This window comes from Balaenoptera ricei, chromosome 11 (assembly GCF_028023285.1).
Source record: "Balaenoptera ricei isolate mBalRic1 chromosome 11, mBalRic1.hap2, whole genome shotgun sequence".
Classification (NCBI taxonomy): domain Eukaryota; kingdom Metazoa; phylum Chordata; class Mammalia; order Artiodactyla; family Balaenopteridae; genus Balaenoptera; species Balaenoptera ricei.
Window position 1 is genome coordinate 104,602,967 of NC_082649.1, and position 18,889 is coordinate 104,621,855.

The 18,889-nt window shown below is 63.6% G+C and overlaps 1 protein-coding gene across 10 annotated transcripts in view; it reads left to right on the forward strand.

Annotated features, from left to right (window-relative positions):
* IQSEC1 (IQ motif and Sec7 domain ArfGEF 1) overlaps positions 1 to 18,889 on the forward strand; it is a 334,212-nt gene that overhangs the window by 304,156 nt on the left and 11,167 nt on the right. For all 10 annotated transcript variants that reach the window (XM_059940474.1, XM_059940480.1, XM_059940483.1 and 7 more), the window contains 8 exons: positions 6,222 to 6,383; positions 8,193 to 8,315; positions 9,741 to 9,907; positions 13,879 to 14,018; positions 14,439 to 14,468; positions 15,460 to 15,585; positions 16,423 to 16,522; positions 17,727 to 17,888. In XM_059940474.1, the coding sequence (XP_059796457.1) occupies positions 6,222 to 6,383; positions 8,193 to 8,315; positions 9,741 to 9,907; positions 13,879 to 14,018; positions 14,439 to 14,468; positions 15,460 to 15,585; positions 16,423 to 16,522; positions 17,727 to 17,888 (1,010 nt within the window). The remainder of the gene's footprint in view (positions 1 to 6,221; positions 6,384 to 8,192; positions 8,316 to 9,740; positions 9,908 to 13,878; positions 14,019 to 14,438; positions 14,469 to 15,459; positions 15,586 to 16,422; positions 16,523 to 17,726; positions 17,889 to 18,889) is intronic.

Here is an 18,889-nt window from a genome sequence, read left to right on the forward strand (position 1 = left end):
TAAATCCTTGTTACTTATCTGTTTTATGGATAGCAGTTTGTATCCATTAATCCTTTTCTTTTCTTTTTTTTTTTTGCCTCATTGCACGGCTTGCGGGATCTTAGTCCCCCGACCAGGGATTGAACCTGGGGCCATGGCAGTGAAAGAGCTGAGTCCTAACCACTAGACTGCCAGGGAACTCCCAGTATCCACTAATCCTATACTCCTAATTTGTCCCTCCCTCCTCCCCCCCCCCCATTACCCATAAGTTTGTTTTCTACCACACGTCTGTGAGTTTGTTTCTGTTCTGTATCTAGATTCATTTGTATGATGTTTCAGGTTCCACTTGTTTATTTATTTTTGGCCACGCCACACGGCTTGCAGGATCTTAAGTTCCCCGACCAGGGATCGAACACGGGCCCCCCTGCAGTGGAAGCGCAGAGTCCTAACCACTGGACCAGCGGGGGAATTCCTTAGGTTCCACGTAGAAGTGAGATCATGTGCTATTTTTCTTTCTCTGTCTGACTTACTTCACTAAGTATGATCACTTCTAGGCCTGAAAATGGCAACGTTTCATTCTTTTTTATGGCTAACATCCCATTGTATATATATGTACCACATCTTCTTTATCCACTCCTCTGTCGATGGACATTTAGGTTGTTTCCACGTGTTGGCTGTTGTAAATAGTGCTGCTACAAACATAGGGGTGCATGTATCTTTTCGAATTACAGTTTCGTCTGGATATATTCCCAGGAGTGGGATTGCTGGATCATATAGTAGCTCTATTTTTAGTTTTTTAAGGAACTTACATACTGTTTTCCACAGTGGCTGCACCAGTTTATGTTCCCACCGACAGTGCACGAGGGCCAGAGGGTAATTCTTCCACCTTGTCTCTGGGATAAGTGCAAAAAAGACCCCGGCAGCCACGTTCAGCTTGGGTTTCTAGTATCAGAAAGAACTTTGTGCAAATCAGAGCTGGATGAAATAGGCAGTCTGGGGAGGTGATGAGCTTGCTGGCCGTGGAGGCGTGCGAGCCGATGGGAGGTGGCCGCTTCTCTGCAGGATAGTGGAGGGTTCGAGCCTAGATTCCGGAGTTGAAGGGCACCTCCAGGCGTGCAGGGCTCCTGGGTGCTGAACTTGGTGAGTCCATCCCTCGCCCCTGCGGCCAGTGAGAACAGCACGGGGATGGCTCGGCGTCCGACCTTGGGGCATCCTCGGGCCCTGCCGGTGTCTGTGCAGACCCCGTGTTGGTCTCTGTGTGCATCAGGCCCTTCTTCATTGGAAATGATGGGCATCCGATCACACTGGTTCAAGCAGAGAGGCCTTACTGGTTCGTGGACCTGAAAAGCCACTGGGCATCTCTTGGCCGTGCCCCACCATCGCGCCCTCAGGGCAGGAGGGCAGCCAGCAGTCCGGGCTCGTGGTCCAGCCTCACGGCAGCCCTGCAGGAAGAGAGGCTCCCGCCGGCGCCCTCTGAACCGCTCGCTGTGGTCAGCGGGGTGCAGCACTCTGACCGGCCAGGCTGGGAGTACGGGCAGCCCGTGGGGTCAGGGGGCGGAGCTCGAGGGGGGTGTGGGAAATCCAGAGGCCGACAGGGTGCCGGGCAGACGCCCACGTCCACGTCTCTTCAGCTGCTGCAGCAAGTGAAAGCGACAGGAGGAGCCGTTGTGGCCCCTGCAGACCCTGCTGGGAGGAGAGGGGTTCCGGCAGGTGGGTGGTCCTTAGGTGCAGAGACCGGCCTCGTAGTAACCGCCTCCCGAGAGCCCCGGGCTCAGGCTCGAGGACAGAGATTGCGAGGCTGGCGGCACCACTGTGGTCTGCACGTGCTCACCTGGCACAGTTGACGAGAAAGGCTGGACCTGGGGACAGCAGAGGCTGCTCGCAGGCCCAGCAGACGGGCAGCGGAGGTGGGGGGCAGAGGCCCGGGCGCCCGGGATGCAGAAGCGCGTCAGGTGTAGATGGTGAAAATGTCGCCTCCGCACCTCGTGGATGCTGGTTCTGGAGGGTGGAGGTCAGAAAGCTAGAGAAGGAGTCGTCGAGGGAACCCGGAGAGATGGGGAGAGCGGGCAGCGCAGAGGTGGGCAGAGCAGATTTGCAGCCCCGGTGGGCTGGGAGCATAGAGTGGAACTTTACGGGCTTCTACGGGCAAAGGGGTAAGAACCTGGCTCTCCCTCGCTGGACAGCCTGGTGCACAGCTACTCGGCCTTTCTGGGCCCCGTTTGTTTTTTTTTTTTGAATTTTACTTATTTTTTTATACAGCAGGTTCTTGTTAGTTATCTATTTTGTACGTATTAGTGTATACATATCAATCCCACTCTCCCAGTTCATCCCACCACCACCCCCGCACCACTTTCCCCCCTTGGTGTGCCCCGTTCTGTTACGTGTCCAGTAAAGCTTTTGTGTTGGTCGTTCCCGCTCCCAGGGACCTTCTTCCTGGCTCCAGGTTCAATGCCACCTTCCCGAGGAGGCCTTTCTGGACCGTCCCTTCTCACCCCATCCATCTGAAGTCCAGGCCTTCTGTGGTCACTACGGCTTCCCCTTGGTTTAGCTCTGCCTAGTGCTGGCCCTTTTCTTAAACAGCCATAAAACCAGCGTGTCTTCCAAGGGCTTAGAGGCATTGACTCGTTTGATCTTCACAGTGACTCTGCTGTGTGCACCGTCACTCCCCACTACGCAGGTGGGGAGGCTGAGGCACAGAGAGGGCGAGCGACTTGCCCTAGGTCACCCAGCCAGGGAGCGGAGCTGGGGTCTGAGCCACGCCTGGCAGTGTCTCTCCTGGGAGTTCATCGCGCTCCAGCGAGGATGTGTGTTCGAGGGCAGGGACTTTGTCTGGACCACGGGTGTGCTGGTGCCGCACCCACGCAGAGCAGGCGCTGGATGGACGCCTGGAGTGAACGGAGAAGTGGATGAGGGCCGAGGGGCCGGGGCTTGTCCTGCAGGCTTGGGAGGCCCTGAAGGTTCTAGAGCAGAGGCCTGGGAACACGGGCCAAAGCAGCCCCTCCCAGAGCCACGTCGGCCCCAGCCCCGGACACAGCACGTTCTGTTTCTCTGGTCGGGCCTGCGCTATGTGGGCCGGGCCCCCGCTGGCCCCTGAGGGTGCACAGGCAGCAGGGCCCCAGGCTGCGCCTCTTCAGTCCCGAGGGCCTGGAGCCGCGTTCCGGCTCGCAGGCAGGGAAGGGGGAGCCAGAGCTGGGGGTGGCGGCGAGCCCCTTTGCCCGGTCGGGTGGGCTCTGTCACAGCCGGGTGAACTGCTCTGTCCCGGCCGCGTCCGCTGCGTGTTGGCCGGGCCTGCTGCGCTCATCAAGTCTCTCAGGGACAAGGCGGGCAGAGGCTCCTTTCCATGGGGTCCCCTGCGTGCTCTGGGGGATCTCGAAGCCCCACAGGACGTGCCTTCCACCCTCCTGCCTCGGCCCGAGCCCGTCCAGTGCCCCTCACTGCCCCAGGGGGGGCGGGCAGGGCTGTGGGTGAGCCGCAGGCCGAGGGTGTGACCTACCCACGCAGGACACCTGGGCTGCTCCGGTCAGCACGGAGCCCTGTGAGGGGCCAGTGGACCCAGGACCCCTGCCCAGCAGGGCCCCCGGAGTACACGCGGGGCAGCTGGGGGCCAGCAAGATCCTGCGGGCCAGGGACTCATATCAGTGCTGGCTCTCCACGGTCGGGGAGATCACTCCCCTTGCCGGCCGCGCGCATCCCGAGCCTGGAGCCCCCGCCCGCACCTCCGGCCGCAGCACCGTTCCTCTCAGTTTGCTGGGAGCCCCTGCTCTCTGGTCGTGGCCTGGGCAGTCCACGTTCCTCTCCTGCAGCATCCTGTGAAGGGTGCCAGCTGGATGCGGCTCCTGCCCCGTCCGCCTCGGGCTGAGGGCTGGAGCCCTCGGGCTCACACGCGGGGTCACTAGCATATGTTGCGGTCGCTGCCCCCAGGCGGTGTCCTGAGCCAGCCCCTCCTCCCCCACTCCTGCACCAGCGCTGGGGGGCCTGCGAGGGTCTCCTAGTGGGCTCCCGTAGAACAGCCAGAGGCGGCTTCTTAAACGGGGACCCAGGTCCCTCCACTGCGCTGTGCAGAGCGTGCCGGGCTTCTCATCCCGCTCAGGGCAGAGCCAGATGCCCCTGCGGCCTGTCCACCCCGCTGCCCCTCCCTCGGGGCCCCTACTCTGAGCCCTGGAGCAGCCTCATGGCCTCGACCCTACAACACCCACTCCCACCTCAGGGCCTTCGCATTCGCCATTGCCTCCTCCAAAAAGCTCCTTGAGCACGCTTGTCACTGTGTCACCTGCTCAGAGAAGGCCTCTGCCTCCCCTGCCAGAACCCCTCCCACCCTCGCTCGGCCACTTTGCCCTTCAGACTGGGCGGGGGCAGCTGTGGTGCCGGGCGTTGGAGGCCAGCCACGCTCGCCGCTGTCATCCAGAGTGCCGCCCGGCACAGAGTCGGCGCGCGGCACTTACGCCCTGGGCAGTCCGCATGCTACGGCCCCTGCGCAGCCTGCCCGTCCCAGGGGGCTGTGGGCTGCTGCGGGGGCGCCTGGCAGCTGTGAGGCTGCACGACGTTGGCCTGTGAACGCAGCCGGGGCGGAGGGGAGCAACCACCCCAGGGCGGCAGGAGGAGGCTGGGCTGGACCCGGGCGTGGTGTCAGGGCCTCGGTGGGCCAGGCTGGCCCGGGTGGGTGACAGGGGCGCCCGAGAGGGGGCTCTCCAGTCGCTTTCACGTGGGAGCCAGGCCCGGGGGGGGGGTGCCACACTGTCTTCTCAAGAGAAGCCGGAAATCCGGGTTCTGTGTCCAAGCTCCCGGTTTCTAAACATTGGCGACCAACTGGAATTCTTTCTGTTAACGTTGTGTGGGCCGAAGAAAACACATCTGTGGGCCACCGTGGAAGTGGGGGGCGGTCAGGTGTGGGCGGGGGTCCTGCGGGGGCCGCTGTGGAGCTGGCGGTGAGGAAGCGCGACCCGCCCCGACCCCGACCCCACCCCCGGTTGCAGCATCAGCACCAGTAGCCCAGTGCCTGGAGAGGCCTGGGACTGGGGCAGTTCTTGGTTGGAGACCCCAGGGTTGCCGGGAGGAACGGGGACGTGGGGGAACGGGGCCACTCGGTGACCACTTCTGTGCCAGGACCCAGGCGGCCGGCAGTCGCTCCCTGCCCAGCTCTGAGCGCAAGGTTGGGGTGTGTGGCCACCTGGGATAAAAATAGCAGGGTCATCTTGAGGCTGGAGGTTGGCCTGCGTGTGGAAATACGGCATCTGCGGGACCCGCTGTCAGCGCACAGCTGGTGGTGGCAGGTAGATCCTGGCCCTCACCTCCGTGCCCCCAGGGGCCAGCAGGACACTGACCTCTACCACTGGGGCAAGGCGTGGGGCGCCAGGTATGCCCAAGGGCTCCGCAGCTCCTCAGCCCATCCGAGGCTCCGGGTTCGTCAGAGGAGGACACCGCCCTCTGAGGGTCACAGGTGCAGAGGGAGGGGGTCAGTGGCGCCTCCCCCTGCCCCGTCTCTTTCGACCACCGCCTCCCCGTGAGGTCAGCCGAGCCGGCACCAAGCCCCGAGGCCGCCGGGAAGAAGGGACCTCACTGCTCAGCCCCCGAGGGCGCCCCGGCCACCAGGCTCCTGGTCCGGGTGGACGCTCAGCCTTGTGGGGCCAGCACAGGCCCGCCCCAGGCCTCTGACTGCAGGTGGGGCCGACGCTGCGCCTCCGCGTCCTCTGCCGTCAGTTGAGGTTTATCCTAAACCTTCCCGGTGCTCACCTACTGCGTGCAGCGTTCAGGCGTTGCTCACCTACTGCGTGCAGCGTTCAGGCGCCCGACTGTGTTAACACACACGTCTCACGACACGGGCAGTCGAGTCCCCAGCAAGGTCACATGGCTGTCGGGCAGCACAGGTGGCAAGCGTGCCAACCCCAGGGAGTGGTGTGGGAACTGAGTTGGCGTGCAGGGTCCTCAGACGGTGACGGCACGGAGCACGTGCCACAGGCGGCCAGCGTGTGCTGGGCGGGGCCCTCCAGCCCGCCTGGAAGCTCGGCACAGAGGGGACCACGGAGCCGGGAGGGGTGGGGCCCTTCTGTGCCGCCCCCCAGCCCCCGGCACCCTCCGTGCTCCTGCGCTGGCCCAGCCCTCCTGCAGGGCCCAAGCCGCCCCGGTTCCCCTGCGTTGTGGGCTCAGGGTGGGGCAGGGCAGGGTGCCGTGGAGGAGGAGGGGATGAGGGCTGGGGGAGCTGGAGGGGTGGGAGCGCCCGGCTGAGCCCATCTCTCGTCCCCCAGGAAGCCCGAGAAGGGCGTCCAGTACCTCATCGAGCGCGGCTTCGTGCCCGACACGCCGGTGGGGGTGGCCCACTTCCTGCTGCAGCGCAAGGGCCTGAGCCGGCAGATGATCGGGGAGTTCCTGGGCAACCGGCAGAAGCAGTTCAACCGCGACGTGCTCGAGTGAGTGGGGCTGGGGGCGCTGCGCGCACACCCCAGGCTCCCCGCTCCCCTTTGTCTTTCTGGCTCCCAGACACACGGAGATGCCCTGCCAGCACCTCTGGCCCCATCCAGCAGGGCCAGCCCCTTCCCCTGGCCCAGCGGCCTCTGGGCCGACCTCCCGCAGGGGCAGCCGGAGGGGAACCGGTGAGCTCAGCCCCCCTCCTCCTCCCTCTCCTGGCGGGAGGTGGGGTGACGGTCCAACCAGGCTGCCGGCCATAGACTCTCAGCTCCTTGGAACCCTGCAGAAGAACAGGTTTCCAGCTCCCTGGGAACTGCTGACAGCTTCGAGAAGTCCTGCCCGCACGTACCCTGCACCCCCCGGCCCTCGTCCAGACTGTCCTGAGTAGAAAGCCACCACACCTGGGTCCTGTGGTCACTGGGCAGGTGCTACGTGCAGGCCGTGTCCTCACCTCGTCCGCGGGGGGGTCAGGGGTCCATAACCCCTTCCGCAGACGAGGAGCCAGGGCCAGCAGGAGGCCGGCTCGGAACAGCTGCCCTGCTCCCCTTTGCCGGGACCTGGGGGTGCAGCTCCAGGCCTGCTGTGGGCACATTGCTGACCCAGACACTGCACGCGGGATGGGTGACCCAGCCGGTGGGCCAGGAACGGGATCAAAGCAGGGTAAAGACTGACCCTCAGTAAGAACGGCAGGGCGGCCTGGCCACGTACACCTGCCACCTCCGGGCGCCCCTGGGGAGGAGGTGGGCGTGGGCTGCGGCCTCTCTGTTTCACAGGTGAGCAGACCCAGGCTCGGGGAGGGGGGGGGGGTCTGGCCTGGGTGCCCCCCCATACACACCCACGTGCACACACATGTATGTACACTAGTGTTCACTCAGTCACACGCACACACACACCGGAGAGGCAGCGAGCCGTTGGCGGTGCCTGGCGTGTGGCCGGCTTGTGGCGTCTGTCCCACCTGGGCTGCTCTCTCCCAGCCCAGCCTTTCTGATAGTTCTGGCCCCGCCCTGATGGTGTGGTTGGTGCCCCCTCCCCCTTTGAAATCCGGGAGGAGCCGTCCTAGGAGAGCACGCTAGCTGCTCCGTGAATGGGGCCCAAGGCCATGTGGTCTGGCCCCCTCCCCTGCAGCCACCCCTGCTCCCCCCCACGCCCCCTCCGAGCTGCTCCTCGTCCGTAGGAAATCCGCACATTGTTCTCCTCGGATCAGAAAATAGCAGCGGCCTCAGGAAGCAGCGAGACCCCCCCGCCCCCAGGCATCCTACTCGGATGCTGGTCAGCGAATTGTGCTGCGGGGCCCCTGCCCTCACCCTGCCCCAACAGCCTTGAGCGCTCAGCGCATCGCCCCAGGGGAGGGGGCCCACGGCCGGGGTCCCTGCAGCCCCACCGGGGTGGTCACGCGAGGGTGCCTGTTGCAGACCCGTCTACCGTTCGGGGTCACGGTCAGAGGCAGGAGCAGGCTGTGCTGGGGGCGGGGCTGTGACAAGAGGTACCTGTGACCTGCGGCCTCCCCAGCTCTGCCCGCCTTGTGGGATCGGCAGGTGAGGGCGGCACAGCCCCTCCAGAGGCCCCGCGGAAATGCCCGGGAAAGCGTTGACGTGAGCGGCAGGCCCAGGGCGCGGTGGCTGCAGGGCCAGTGGGTGCCCAGACCTCCACCTCCCCCTGTGGAGGAGGGAGCCGATTCCCACCGCCCTCCCTCTCGGGCCTCCCGGCGCTGACCCCTTGTGCTCCCTCCGCCCTCTGCGGGCCGTGCTCGCCTTGCACCCGGCGGGAAGGTGGGCGGGGGACGCTGACGGGGCCTTCTTCTCTCATTTCAGCTGCGTGGTGGACGAGATGGACTTCTCCGCCATGGAGCTGGACGAGGCCCTCCGGAAGTTCCAGGCGCACATCCGGGTCCAGGGGGAGGCCCAGAAGGTGGAGCGGCTGATCGAGGCCTTCAGGTGGGGGCGGGGCAGGTGTCAGGTAGAGAAAGCGTCCGCACTCGAAGACGGTGGCTCAAGGGCAGACTCCCCTTCAGGGTCAGGTGGCCATGAACTTCCAGGGGCGGGGGTGCGGGGTGCCGCAGCCCCTCCTCTGCCGCGTGCTGTGCGGCTCGGTGCTGGAGCCAGGGCCTCCAGCGTCTTCGTGGTCCCCTCGTCCTCACTGGTTCGGGAGTCCATCTGTGTCACCACTCGTCTGCTCGTTCACAGGGGCAGGTGCTCCCTCAGTGACGCAGAGGGCCTGGTTCTGACACCTGCACCGCTGTGTGACCTTGCGCTGGTTACTTAACCTCTCTGTGCCTCACGTCCTTGCCAGTAGAGAGGGGTTGATGAAGGCACCTACTCTGGAGGGGGTGGAAGGGTTAAACCACTCAGGCCGTGCAGGCGCACTCCGCCCAGCACCTGGCCCCCCAGAGAGCCTGCAGTCAAGGCGGGCTGTCCCTGCACCATCTTCCATGCTGGGATGGTGTGCACACTGGCCACATAGGGGGTTCATGCCCTGCGCTGGGTGTGGGAGACCCAGCCCTCTGGGCTCGGCAGGGGTGGTGGGTTCACAGAGGAGCAAGGTCGCAGGAGGAGAAACCCCAGGCCCTGGGAGGGGAGCGTTCAGACACTTCCATTCAGGAGGGCTTCCTGGAGAGGGCGGCACTTAACAGGGAAGACGAAATTGAAGCCCACATCGTCTAAGCTCCCATGGCTGCTGCCTGCGGGATGTGGGCCTCGGTCACGGTGCCCCACCCGGTTCCTCTTCTCCATCCCTGCCCCACACACCTACCCCTGCACAAGGTCGCCAGTGGAGGGAACCGTGGGGTGGGGTGTGGGGCGTATTCGAGGCAGTGAGGACGTGAGCAGATGACTCTGTGAGGCAGTTTGTAGCGAGACTGTTAGTTTGGCTGCCGCAACAAAGACACCCGCCGCAGCCACCATGGCTAAAAGGCCCCGGAGGTGGGCCGCCCTCTGAGCTGGTGTGGAGGAGGCCTGGGCTCCTGTCACCTGAGGTCCCTGGGGGCAGATGCAACACCCATCACGTCCACGTTCCGGCAGGCAGAGAGCATGGAGGGCACCCCCTGCCTTTAAGGCACAGCCTCGAAGGTGCCGACATCGCATCAGCTGGAACTTAGCACGTGGCTGCGCGGGGACCGAGGGATGTGGTCCTCAGCCCCGAGCAGCCACGTGCCGGCCAAACTACGGGCGGGTGGGACTTAACTCACATGGGGTGGGTGAGTGGACGGTCAGGGCTGGCTCTGCCAGACAGGTGACATCCCCGTGTACCAGAAACGGAGGCTCCGAGGTCAGTGACCAGCCTCAGCTGTTTAGGGCCGCTCACGGGTGAGGGGCGGACTGGCCTCCTGCCCCAGCTGAAGCACCACCCCCGTCCGCCCCCAGCCAGCGGTACTGCATCTGCAACCCCGGGGTGGTGCGGCAGTTCCGGAACCCAGACACCATCTTCATCCTGGCCTTCGCCATCATCCTGCTCAACACCGACATGTACAGCCCCAATGTCAAGCCCGAGCGCAAGATGAAGCTGGAGGACTTCGTCAAGAACCTCCGAGGTGAGCGGCCCTGGCCCCGGCGGGACGCCCCCCCCCCCCCCCCCCCGCCGCCAGCACGCACCTGACCGGGGTGCGCGCAGTGCGGCCTCACGTGGGGAGGGCGGGGGTTCCTCCCCGAAGGAGCCCACGCAGCGCACGTTCCCGCAGAGGGCGCTGAATGCTGTGGCGGGGGCACTCGGGGGGGAGGCGGCGTGTTGTCTCAGAGGACCGCGGGGTTCGGCAGGCCCAGGGCGCCAGAGGGCAGAGGCCTGAGAGCGCAGCTCGGCTCAGCGCCCGGGGCCGGGCCGCACACGGTGGATCCAGGCCTGCTTGCAGGGCCAGAGGGAGGATGGACCGCAGGCTGGGTGCTGGGCGCCCCGGGGCCTCCGAGCACGGGGCGTGGGACGGGATGGGGGCCGGGTGGGGGCCGGCACTGCCCTGCCCCCATCACTGCTGCCCACACAGCGTCGCCCACCACCCCCCTCCCTCAGTGGTCCTCGTGGAACAGACTTGCCTTCTTGTTTTCGTCTTTTTACTTAAACGTATGTATTTTTAAAAGGGACTTTATGTCATCACTGTAAGCGGGAAGCCGGTAGCATTTGTCACACATGGGCATCACTTATGAAAATGAGCGCCGTGAAAAGGCAAAACCGCTGTGGGTTCCAGCCAAGCTGTTCCTGGCTGGGCCCCGGGCCCGAGGCTGCCCTCTCCTCCCTGGCAGGTGGGCCCATGTGGGGCAGGTGCCCAGGGGCTGGGCAGCCAGACGGAGGCTTCCTCCTGTGTTGTCAGGCAGGAGAGGGACGGAAAAGGGAACAGCTGTCTCCGTGTTTGCTGCCGGCAGGTCCCTCCTGTCCGTGGAGTCCCGGGCGGGGGGACTGTCCCTCTCCTTGGGAAACAGCTGTAAGGGACTGAAGTCCCTTTAGAAATGGCATCATAATTTTATAAAAGGGAAACAACTGATCTGAATCAAGTCCAACTTTTCGAGCTGTTTAAAGTTTTCATTTTGTCCTTCATTTCTGTAAAGCTGCTCCGTCGTCCCGTCCCCCAGAGCGGAGGGTCTGTGCTGGCGCCCCCTGGGGGTGGGCCCCGCCCTGACAGGCGGTCCCGCAGGGAGCTGGGCTCAGGGCCCTCCCCATGCGGCCCTCCGCAGGCCCCAGGGAGGGGCAGGCCTCAGCCGTAGTTCCTAGGAACCTCGTTAATAAGAGATCAAGTCGCCAGGCCAAGTGAGGGAGCGGGGCGGTCAGCAGACACCGATGGTCCGGGGGGCTGCACCCCCTCCCCTCCTCTCCGTCACCTCAAGCCCCTCTCCTCGCTGGGCCTAGTCTGGTCTGGTCTCCACGGCGTCCCCATGGCCCCGGATGCAGGCAGCTGCTCTGTAGCTGCCGGGAAAGCTGGCCGTGAGCTGCGTGCTGTTGGCGACCCCGGGGAGCTTGAGGGACTCTGATTTTTGTCTCTGGTTTAGCAGCTCAGCCATGTAACCGGGGCCTCTTCTGTGTGAGAACTGAGACAGAAAAGAGGCCCGTGGACAGAGGCTCGGGGGAAGACGGGGCTGCTGGGTCAGATACCTGCCAGTCGGCCGCCCTCGTATCCGCGGCTTCATGGCTCGTGCGCATCCTTGCGTCCGCCATCCCAGCAGTCTGGGGGAGGGGAGGCTTTGTCACCCCAGTTCCCAGGGCAGGGGCTGAGCACCCCAGAACCAGGAGAGGAAGCCACTGATTCTTCCTCGCGAGCCTGGGCTGTTCCCACCAATCATCTCTTTTCTTCAAGCCAGGGAGGGACTCGAGCGTTCTCTGCCCCATCTTCCTTGAGCTTCAGAAGGTTCAGAGAGGGAGGGGGCTTGCCCGAGGTCACACAGCAAGTGTGTGTCAGAGGAGGCAGGACGCTGGCCTCCCAAAGCCAGGTCGGCGCTCTGCGCTGAGCACACGTCCCAGCTTGTTCTTTTTAGAGAGTGCCCCCCTGCCCCAACGTGCAGCGGACACACATTTTCTCTGGAATCACTCAGTGTGCCCAGTGGGTCCAGCAGCAGGGGCGGGGCTCTGGGGATACAGGGATAGTCAGGGGAGGAACCTGGAAGCCAGGCAAGCGATATTTTGCTTTTATTGATATTTGCCTTCAGATTTTTTAAATGTATATTTTGAATGGGTCTTATCCTCACATAGTTCAAAACCCAGAAAGTAATGTGACCCAGCAGTTGCCCTCCTTGGAATTTACCCAGATGAGCTGAAAACTTATGTCCACACAGAAACCTGCACACGGATGTTTATAGCAGCTCTATTCATATTCGCCAAAACTAGGACGCCACCAAGCTGTCCTTCCGTAGATGAGTGGATAAACCTTGGTCCATCCAGACAGTGGGATATTATTCAGCACTGAAAAGAAATGAGCTACCAAGTCATGAAAAGACACGGGCAAACCTTAAAGGAACATCGCTAAGTGAAAGCAGCCTATCTGAAAGCCTGCACCCTGATTCCGGCTGTGCCGCGTTCTGCAGGAGGCAAAGCTGTGGAGACAGGCAGGAGACCAGTGGTTGCCAGTGGTGGGTGGGGAGGGATGGAAAGGAGAAGCACAGAGGGGTCTTTAGGGCAGGGAAAATTCCGTATGGTATCATGATGGCGGACACGTGGCGTCGTCCATTTGTCCAGACCCATAGAGCGGACAGCAGCAAAAGCAAACCCTCGTGTGAGCCGTGGGCTCTGGTGACCGGGACGTGTCTGCGTGGGCTCTTCAGCTGTAACGAAGGCACCGTTCTGGTCGGGGCACTGATTGTCGGGGAGCTGGGGGTATATGGGAGCTCTCTGTGCTCTCCCCTGAATTTTGCTATGACCTTAAAACTGCTCTGAAAAAACAGCCAATTAGAAAAAAGCCAGAAAGTGTAAAAGGTGCACAGCAGGGCCCTTCGCATCCCTGGAGGTCATCGGCTTTGAGTCCCTGCTGTGCCACCCAGAGCTTCTCGCTTCTCGTGGGTGCCGGTACAAACGTGCACGGCTGGTCTGACCCTCTTCCACTCGGCGCCTCACTCTTGCGTTCGGTAAATCTAAGGGCTGTTGCCGAGGCTTGCCGTGGCCTTCCTCGTTCCTGCGGGCATGCAGCGACCCCTGTCCCAGGAGTCCTCGTATGCGGACAGCTTAGCCAGTCCCCTGTGACGGGTTAGCTCCCGTTTTCTGCAATTTGGAAGCAGCGCCGCATTGAATGTCACGCCCCAGGGGACAGATCCCGCAGACCCACTCGCTGAGCCCGAGGGTGTTTGACTTTATGACTGGCAGGTGCTGGCGGACAGCCCACCGGAGGGCTTGAGCCGTCCCACTGCCCCACGTACCGCCAGCAGCCTGCAGACTGAGGGCCGGGGGGCTTCGCGTCTCCGTCGTGAGCAGGGCTGGGACTTCCTGACAGCACTTTTGGAGCCGTGCAGCAGAAAGGGCGCACGCTTGTTGTCAGAGCGACCCGGGTTCAAGTCCCAGAACTGGGACAGCAGCCACTCAGACCCCCTGAGCTCTCGTGTCGGGGCCGTGGGGGTGGCCCCGTGAGCTGCCCTGGTCCCTGTAAAGTCACCGTGCTCTTGGTGGCCTGTGTCACTGAGGAGAGGACTCGTAGCTCAGAGAGACCACGACTCAGGCCAACAAGGGGCAAAGTGAGGATGTGGGCCGGGCAGCCCTATCCGCACAGCCTGCCCGCACCCCAGCCCCGTCCCTAGGCCCCCGCCAGCCCGTCGGTGCAGTGGGGACCGTGGTGCCCGCCCCACAGGGTGGTGGCCGGGATCAAGCAGGGCTGTGTGTGCGGAGCCCCCTGGGCATGGCTGCAAGGTGGCACAGGCCCCTGCACACTCATCCGGGGGCAGTGCCAGCCTGGTCCCTGGTGCGGGGGCTCCGAGAACACGTGTAGTGGACGGAGCAGGGGCAGCTGCTGGGGGTCTGGAGGCCTTTGGTTCAGCTGGGGGCTGGCAGGGGGACAGAACCCGGTGCCTTGGGGTGAGCCCTGCCCCTGTCCCCTACCAGGCGTGGACGACGGGGAGGACATCCCCCGGGAGATGCTGATTGGGATCTACGAGCGGATCCGCAAGCGGGAGCTGAAGACCAACGAGGACCACGTGTCGCAGGTGCAGAAGGTGGAGAAGCTCATCGTGGGGAAGAAGCCGGTAGGTGGTCTCCGTCCCCACCGCGGGGGGAGCCGCCGCGGGAGGCCCGGGGTTCCCAAGACCCACCCACCCCGCGACCCCAGGCTGCCCCGCTGGCTCGGCTTCGGCCAGTAGCCGCAGTGCCTTTGGAACCTGTTCCCTTCCAGGTGGGGTTGGTGAATTATGTCAGGTTTGGGGCTTTTTAAGGGAGTAACAGCCCTTCTCTCTGGGTCCCCTTTGACGAGAGTCTGAGGCTCTTGATGAACCAATGGCCGGGGCTGTGCAGTGGCTCTCTGGCGGCCTGGGCTCCCCGTCAGAGACCGCTGGGGGCACCCTGGGAGGCGCTGGGGGCGGGGCGTCACCCCGGGGTCTCCGTCAGGGCCCAGGTGTGTACTTGGAACCTGAACATCTCTTGTTGTCTGTTCACTGCTCCCCCCGTAGATTGGATCCCTGCACCACGGACTCGGCTGTGTGAGTTCGCCTCGGCTTTCGCCTTCCGTGATCCCCACTCCCCCGCGGCTCGCGGCTCCCAGACCCACAGTTCTGGCTGCATGAGTTAATTTCCGGAGCCATAAGAAATTTGATTTTCACAGTTATCTCCGCCTCAGATCTCTGCGAGCATGCGGGAGGGTTGTGCTGTCAGGCCCAGAGCAGCTGGTCCCCTCCTGTCTCATCTGGGCCCGGTTGAGCTCAGAGATGCCGCTTGTCCCTCGGCCCCGAGACCCTTTGCCTGAACAGATGACCTTGGTGTGGCGTTGAGGCCTCCCCGTCCCCACCCAGCCCATGCTGTGCCTCCCACGTCCCTTTCGCTGCCGGGGCTGGCAGTAGTGTGCCTTCTGGCCGTCATGTGGTCTGCTTCTTACCCCCGCAGCAGCCGGGTCAGCTGCCCCTGCAGAGGGCCCGAGACCCCCGGCACTCCCGTGACCTGCCCTCGCCCACCTCCCCAGACCTGCGTCCTGCCCACCTTTCTCGCTCACACTCTGCTGCGGACAACGCTGCCCCCTGAGGGCACCAGGCTGGGCCCGCGTCCCCTCCCTCTCACCTGCGGGTTGCTGAGCTCGGGCCTGGAGAGCAGCCCCACGCAGGGCCGTGTGTGCCCACGGCCGCGTGTGCGGAGGGCAGGGACCAGCCCCTCGAGGTGGTGACTGCTGGCTCGGGACCCCGCACGGCTCCCCCAGACCCAGCTGTCGGGGCTGAGAGCCTTCAGGAGGGAGGGCCTGGGGGCGGGGAGGCCCGGGCTCTGCAGCCTCCTGTGTGTGTGGCTCGGGGCGCACGTGGCGGGTGCTTTGGGGGCTCAGAAGATACGCGTGGCTCCCGGGCGGGGGCTCCACGAGCCCAGGGCTGAGAGGAGTCGGAGGGCGGTCTCCCTGGAGCGGGGGCCTCCGGAGGCCCGAGCGAGGGCAGGGTGGGGGAGTCCCTCGTCCCCGCGGGTGCGTGGAGCTGACGCCGCCCCTCCACACAGGTGCTGTCGCTGCCGCACCGGCGCCTGGTCTGCTACTGCCGGCTCTTCGAGGTTCCAGACCCAAACAAGCCCCAGAAGCTGGGGCTGCACCAGCGAGAAATCTTCCTGTTCAATGACCTCCTGGTGGTACGTGGTCCCCACGGGGAGGGGCTGGGTGTGCAGACCCCAGAGCGGCTTGGGAGAGTGGCCCCGGCTGCTCCCGGTGTCAGCCGCCTGGGCTCCCACCCCAGGCGGGCTCATCCAGGAAGGGAAAGTCAGCCTCCGCGGGTCCAGGCCTAATCCTGTCCCCTCGGCCGCCGGGGGATCCTCTTCCCGAGACTCTGAGCAGAGGTCTCGCTGCTGCCCAAGCCCGTCCCTGGGGCCAGGCGGGTGCGGTGCTGTCTCGCTGGCCTGGGTCTCAGCCCCAGGACTAATGGGCTGAACATGGCAGAGATGGGCTCCCCAAAGGGAAGTTGAGCTCTTGCCCCAAAACAGGTAGCACAGATGTGAGCCAGGGAGATAAAGATGTTCCCGCAGGGAGCAGGGGGCGTGCCCTTTGGAGCTCTTGCCTCCTGCAGGCCCCCTTCTTGCCCAAGACCCTATCCCCTTTCCCCACCTGACTGAGGACCAGCTGCTCTCCTCGGCTTCCTGAGGCTGGAATCTAGATGTGTGGGTTCTAGTCCTTTAAGAGTTCCTGACCTTGAGCAGGTCGTTTCAGACCTCTGGCCTCAGTGTCCTTCTCTGTAGAGCTCATCTCTCAGAGGGTTTCACGGTGCCTTTGGGCCGTGCATGGGGATGGCGGGCGTGAGTGTCCCTCCCTGTATAGGCCCTCCCCCGCCCCGGGGGCCTCCTGACCTTGGAACCGCAGGAGGGTCCTCACCCAGGAGAACTCGAACTGTGGGCCCACTTAGAATCCTGAGCGCCCAGGGCTGCTCCCGGCCGCTCGGGCCCAGTGGCTCAGCCTCTGTCTCTGGCTGCCCCCAGGTCACCAAGATCTTCCAGAAGAAGAAGAACTCGGTGACGTACAGCTTCCGACAGTCCTTCTCCCTGTACGGCATGCAGGTCCTACTCTTCGAGAACCAGTGTGAGTGAGTCCCGGGGCCCGTCCACACGTGGCCCGCACCCCGTGGCAGGAGGCGGCCTTGCCTTGGCTTCTCCCAGGCAGCACCAGGGAGGCTGGTGCCACGCGCACTGACCGGCAGGCCCCTCTTGGAAGGGGTGGCGGTGGTAGTGACCACCCAGCAGCGGCCCGAGCAGACCGAGTCCTCAGGCAGAGGCCACGCCCAGACCACTTTCAGGTTCCCAGGGCTCAGCCCTCGGCCCTGGACGCGGTGCTAGCGAGAGCCGACCCTGACCTTCTGTAGGACATGCCTCGCACCCGGGGTCTCAAACTGGCAGCCCCTGGTCGGTCGCAGCTCAGTTATGTTACGTTTGAACTTTATTTTAAATTCGTTGAGCTCATACTAACATCTTCCCATAAGATTCAGGTATCTGTGGCTCGTCTTGTAAAGCTAGGTTTGGGCGGATGGCAGGCAGTAGCGGGCTGCACACCCCCCCGAGACTCTGCAGCCGCAGTCTTACCCTGCCCGCTTCCTGCATTTAGGAAACCCGCTCAGGCCTCTAGGCGTTTGAGGTCCCAGCCCTGACCCAGGTCTGAACCACGGTGGGATTGGTGTTTGGGCCAAGAACCTTCACACACTCAGTGGTGGATGCTTGATTCCCACTGAGGAGAGAGGCTGCCGGGACACCAAAGCCCCAGAGACCCCGAGAGCACGGAGGAGGCATCGGGCCGGTCTGAGCAGAAGACTGTTGGGTGTGGGGTGCCCACAGTGTACCCCAAGGGAGCTGGGGGCCTGGAGACCAGTCGGGAGAGGACAGAAGAGTCCGAAGTGACTGGTTAAGACTGTCCCCGAGAGGGGACACGACCTCCCCCTCCTCCCAGGCTCGGCGCCTGGCCGAGTGACCAAGGATCCTGACCCTAAAGAGTCCAGGCTCCACGCCCTTCCGGTGGGGAAGAACGAGGGGCCTGGCTTTGCCTCAGATCAGTCGGATCTGCCCTCGACTTGAACACAGAGCAACACAGACCCAGGTCAGGAGCCGGAGACTGCCTGGTGGTCTGTCCGGGCTGCACCGTGAAGCCTTTCCTCCCTGGAGGGATGCGTCCTCTGGGAGCCTGGCCTCGGCGTGCTCCCACGCCCCGGCTAAATGGAGACCCGCTGGTACTTTGCCAGCCAGAAGGGAGGTGGCAGAGCCCGCCCTGAGGCCCGCGCACTCCTCCTCTTCTGCAGATTACCCCAACGGCATCCGGCTCACATCCGCCGTCCCCGGAGCAGACATCAAAGTGCTAATAAACTTTAACGCCCCCAATCCTCAAGACCGGAAGAAATTCACCGATGACCTGCGGGAGTCCATCGCGGAGGTGCAGGAGATGGAAAAGCACAGGATAGAGAGTAAGTCACGGATGCCCGGCGGGGGGCCTGCTGGGTGCAGGCGTTGCCTCCCATCTTGGGGAAGTCAGAAGCTGTTCTCTCAAGGTCCTGGTGGCTGGGGGCCAGGGCCTTGAGCTAAGAACTGACCTCTTTTTGAGCTGTGACCTTCAGGGCCTCAGCACCTGGTCCCGAGCGGGTGGGCGGGACGCCTGGTCAGCACAGCCTGGAATCTGCCGTGCGGTGCAATCCACACACGTTTAGTTTGCACTAATGTTCTTTGTTTTGGTATCATGCGTGAAACCTTACTTTTTCTGTCATGTTTACAAGATGTATTTTCATGCATTTTTGTTTTCTGTTTCTTCCCCCTGCTAACTGGCCTCTGGCATGGTTTTTTGTTCATCTCACCCGCGGGCTCTCCATCCTGACCCTGTGGCCTGTGACCTTTCCTCCTCATCCCTCCAATGGCTTGTTTTCCCCTCCCGGGAGCTGGGCTCTCTGGGGCTTGGGCCTTCCTTCCTCACCTGGTAGTTTGAGGATAGCCAGACCCCCCAAACAAGGCTTGAATAACTGTGGTGAGAGGTCAGGGTGCAGGGACTCTGTGAGCCCAGAGGTGAGATGCCCTCGGCCTCTTCTGGCCTTCCCACGGCCACGTGACCAGGCAGCCCACCCGCCCAGGTCATGGGAGGCGGCACAGAGGAAGGAGGGGTGGGCAGGGGTCTCTGGGTGGGAGCCGGGCTTCCAAGGCCCAGGCCTGTCCTGCCCGAGGAACTACATCGTGTGCCCTGAGGGCAGGCCTCTCGGGACCCTGGTCACCCCATGTCCAGAGCCCTGGACCTGAGCCCTTTGCACTTGAGCGTGGTTGGTATTTGTGTCTTCTGCGCCCGACCACCCGGAGGGGTCACGGCTGGGGCCATCCCCTGGTTTTCGTTAAAGCCGATGATACCCCTGCTTCTCCTGGCTCTAAGCCTGCTTCCTGGAGGCACATGGGTGCCCCAACCCCTGGCCTCCATCCACAGCCAGGC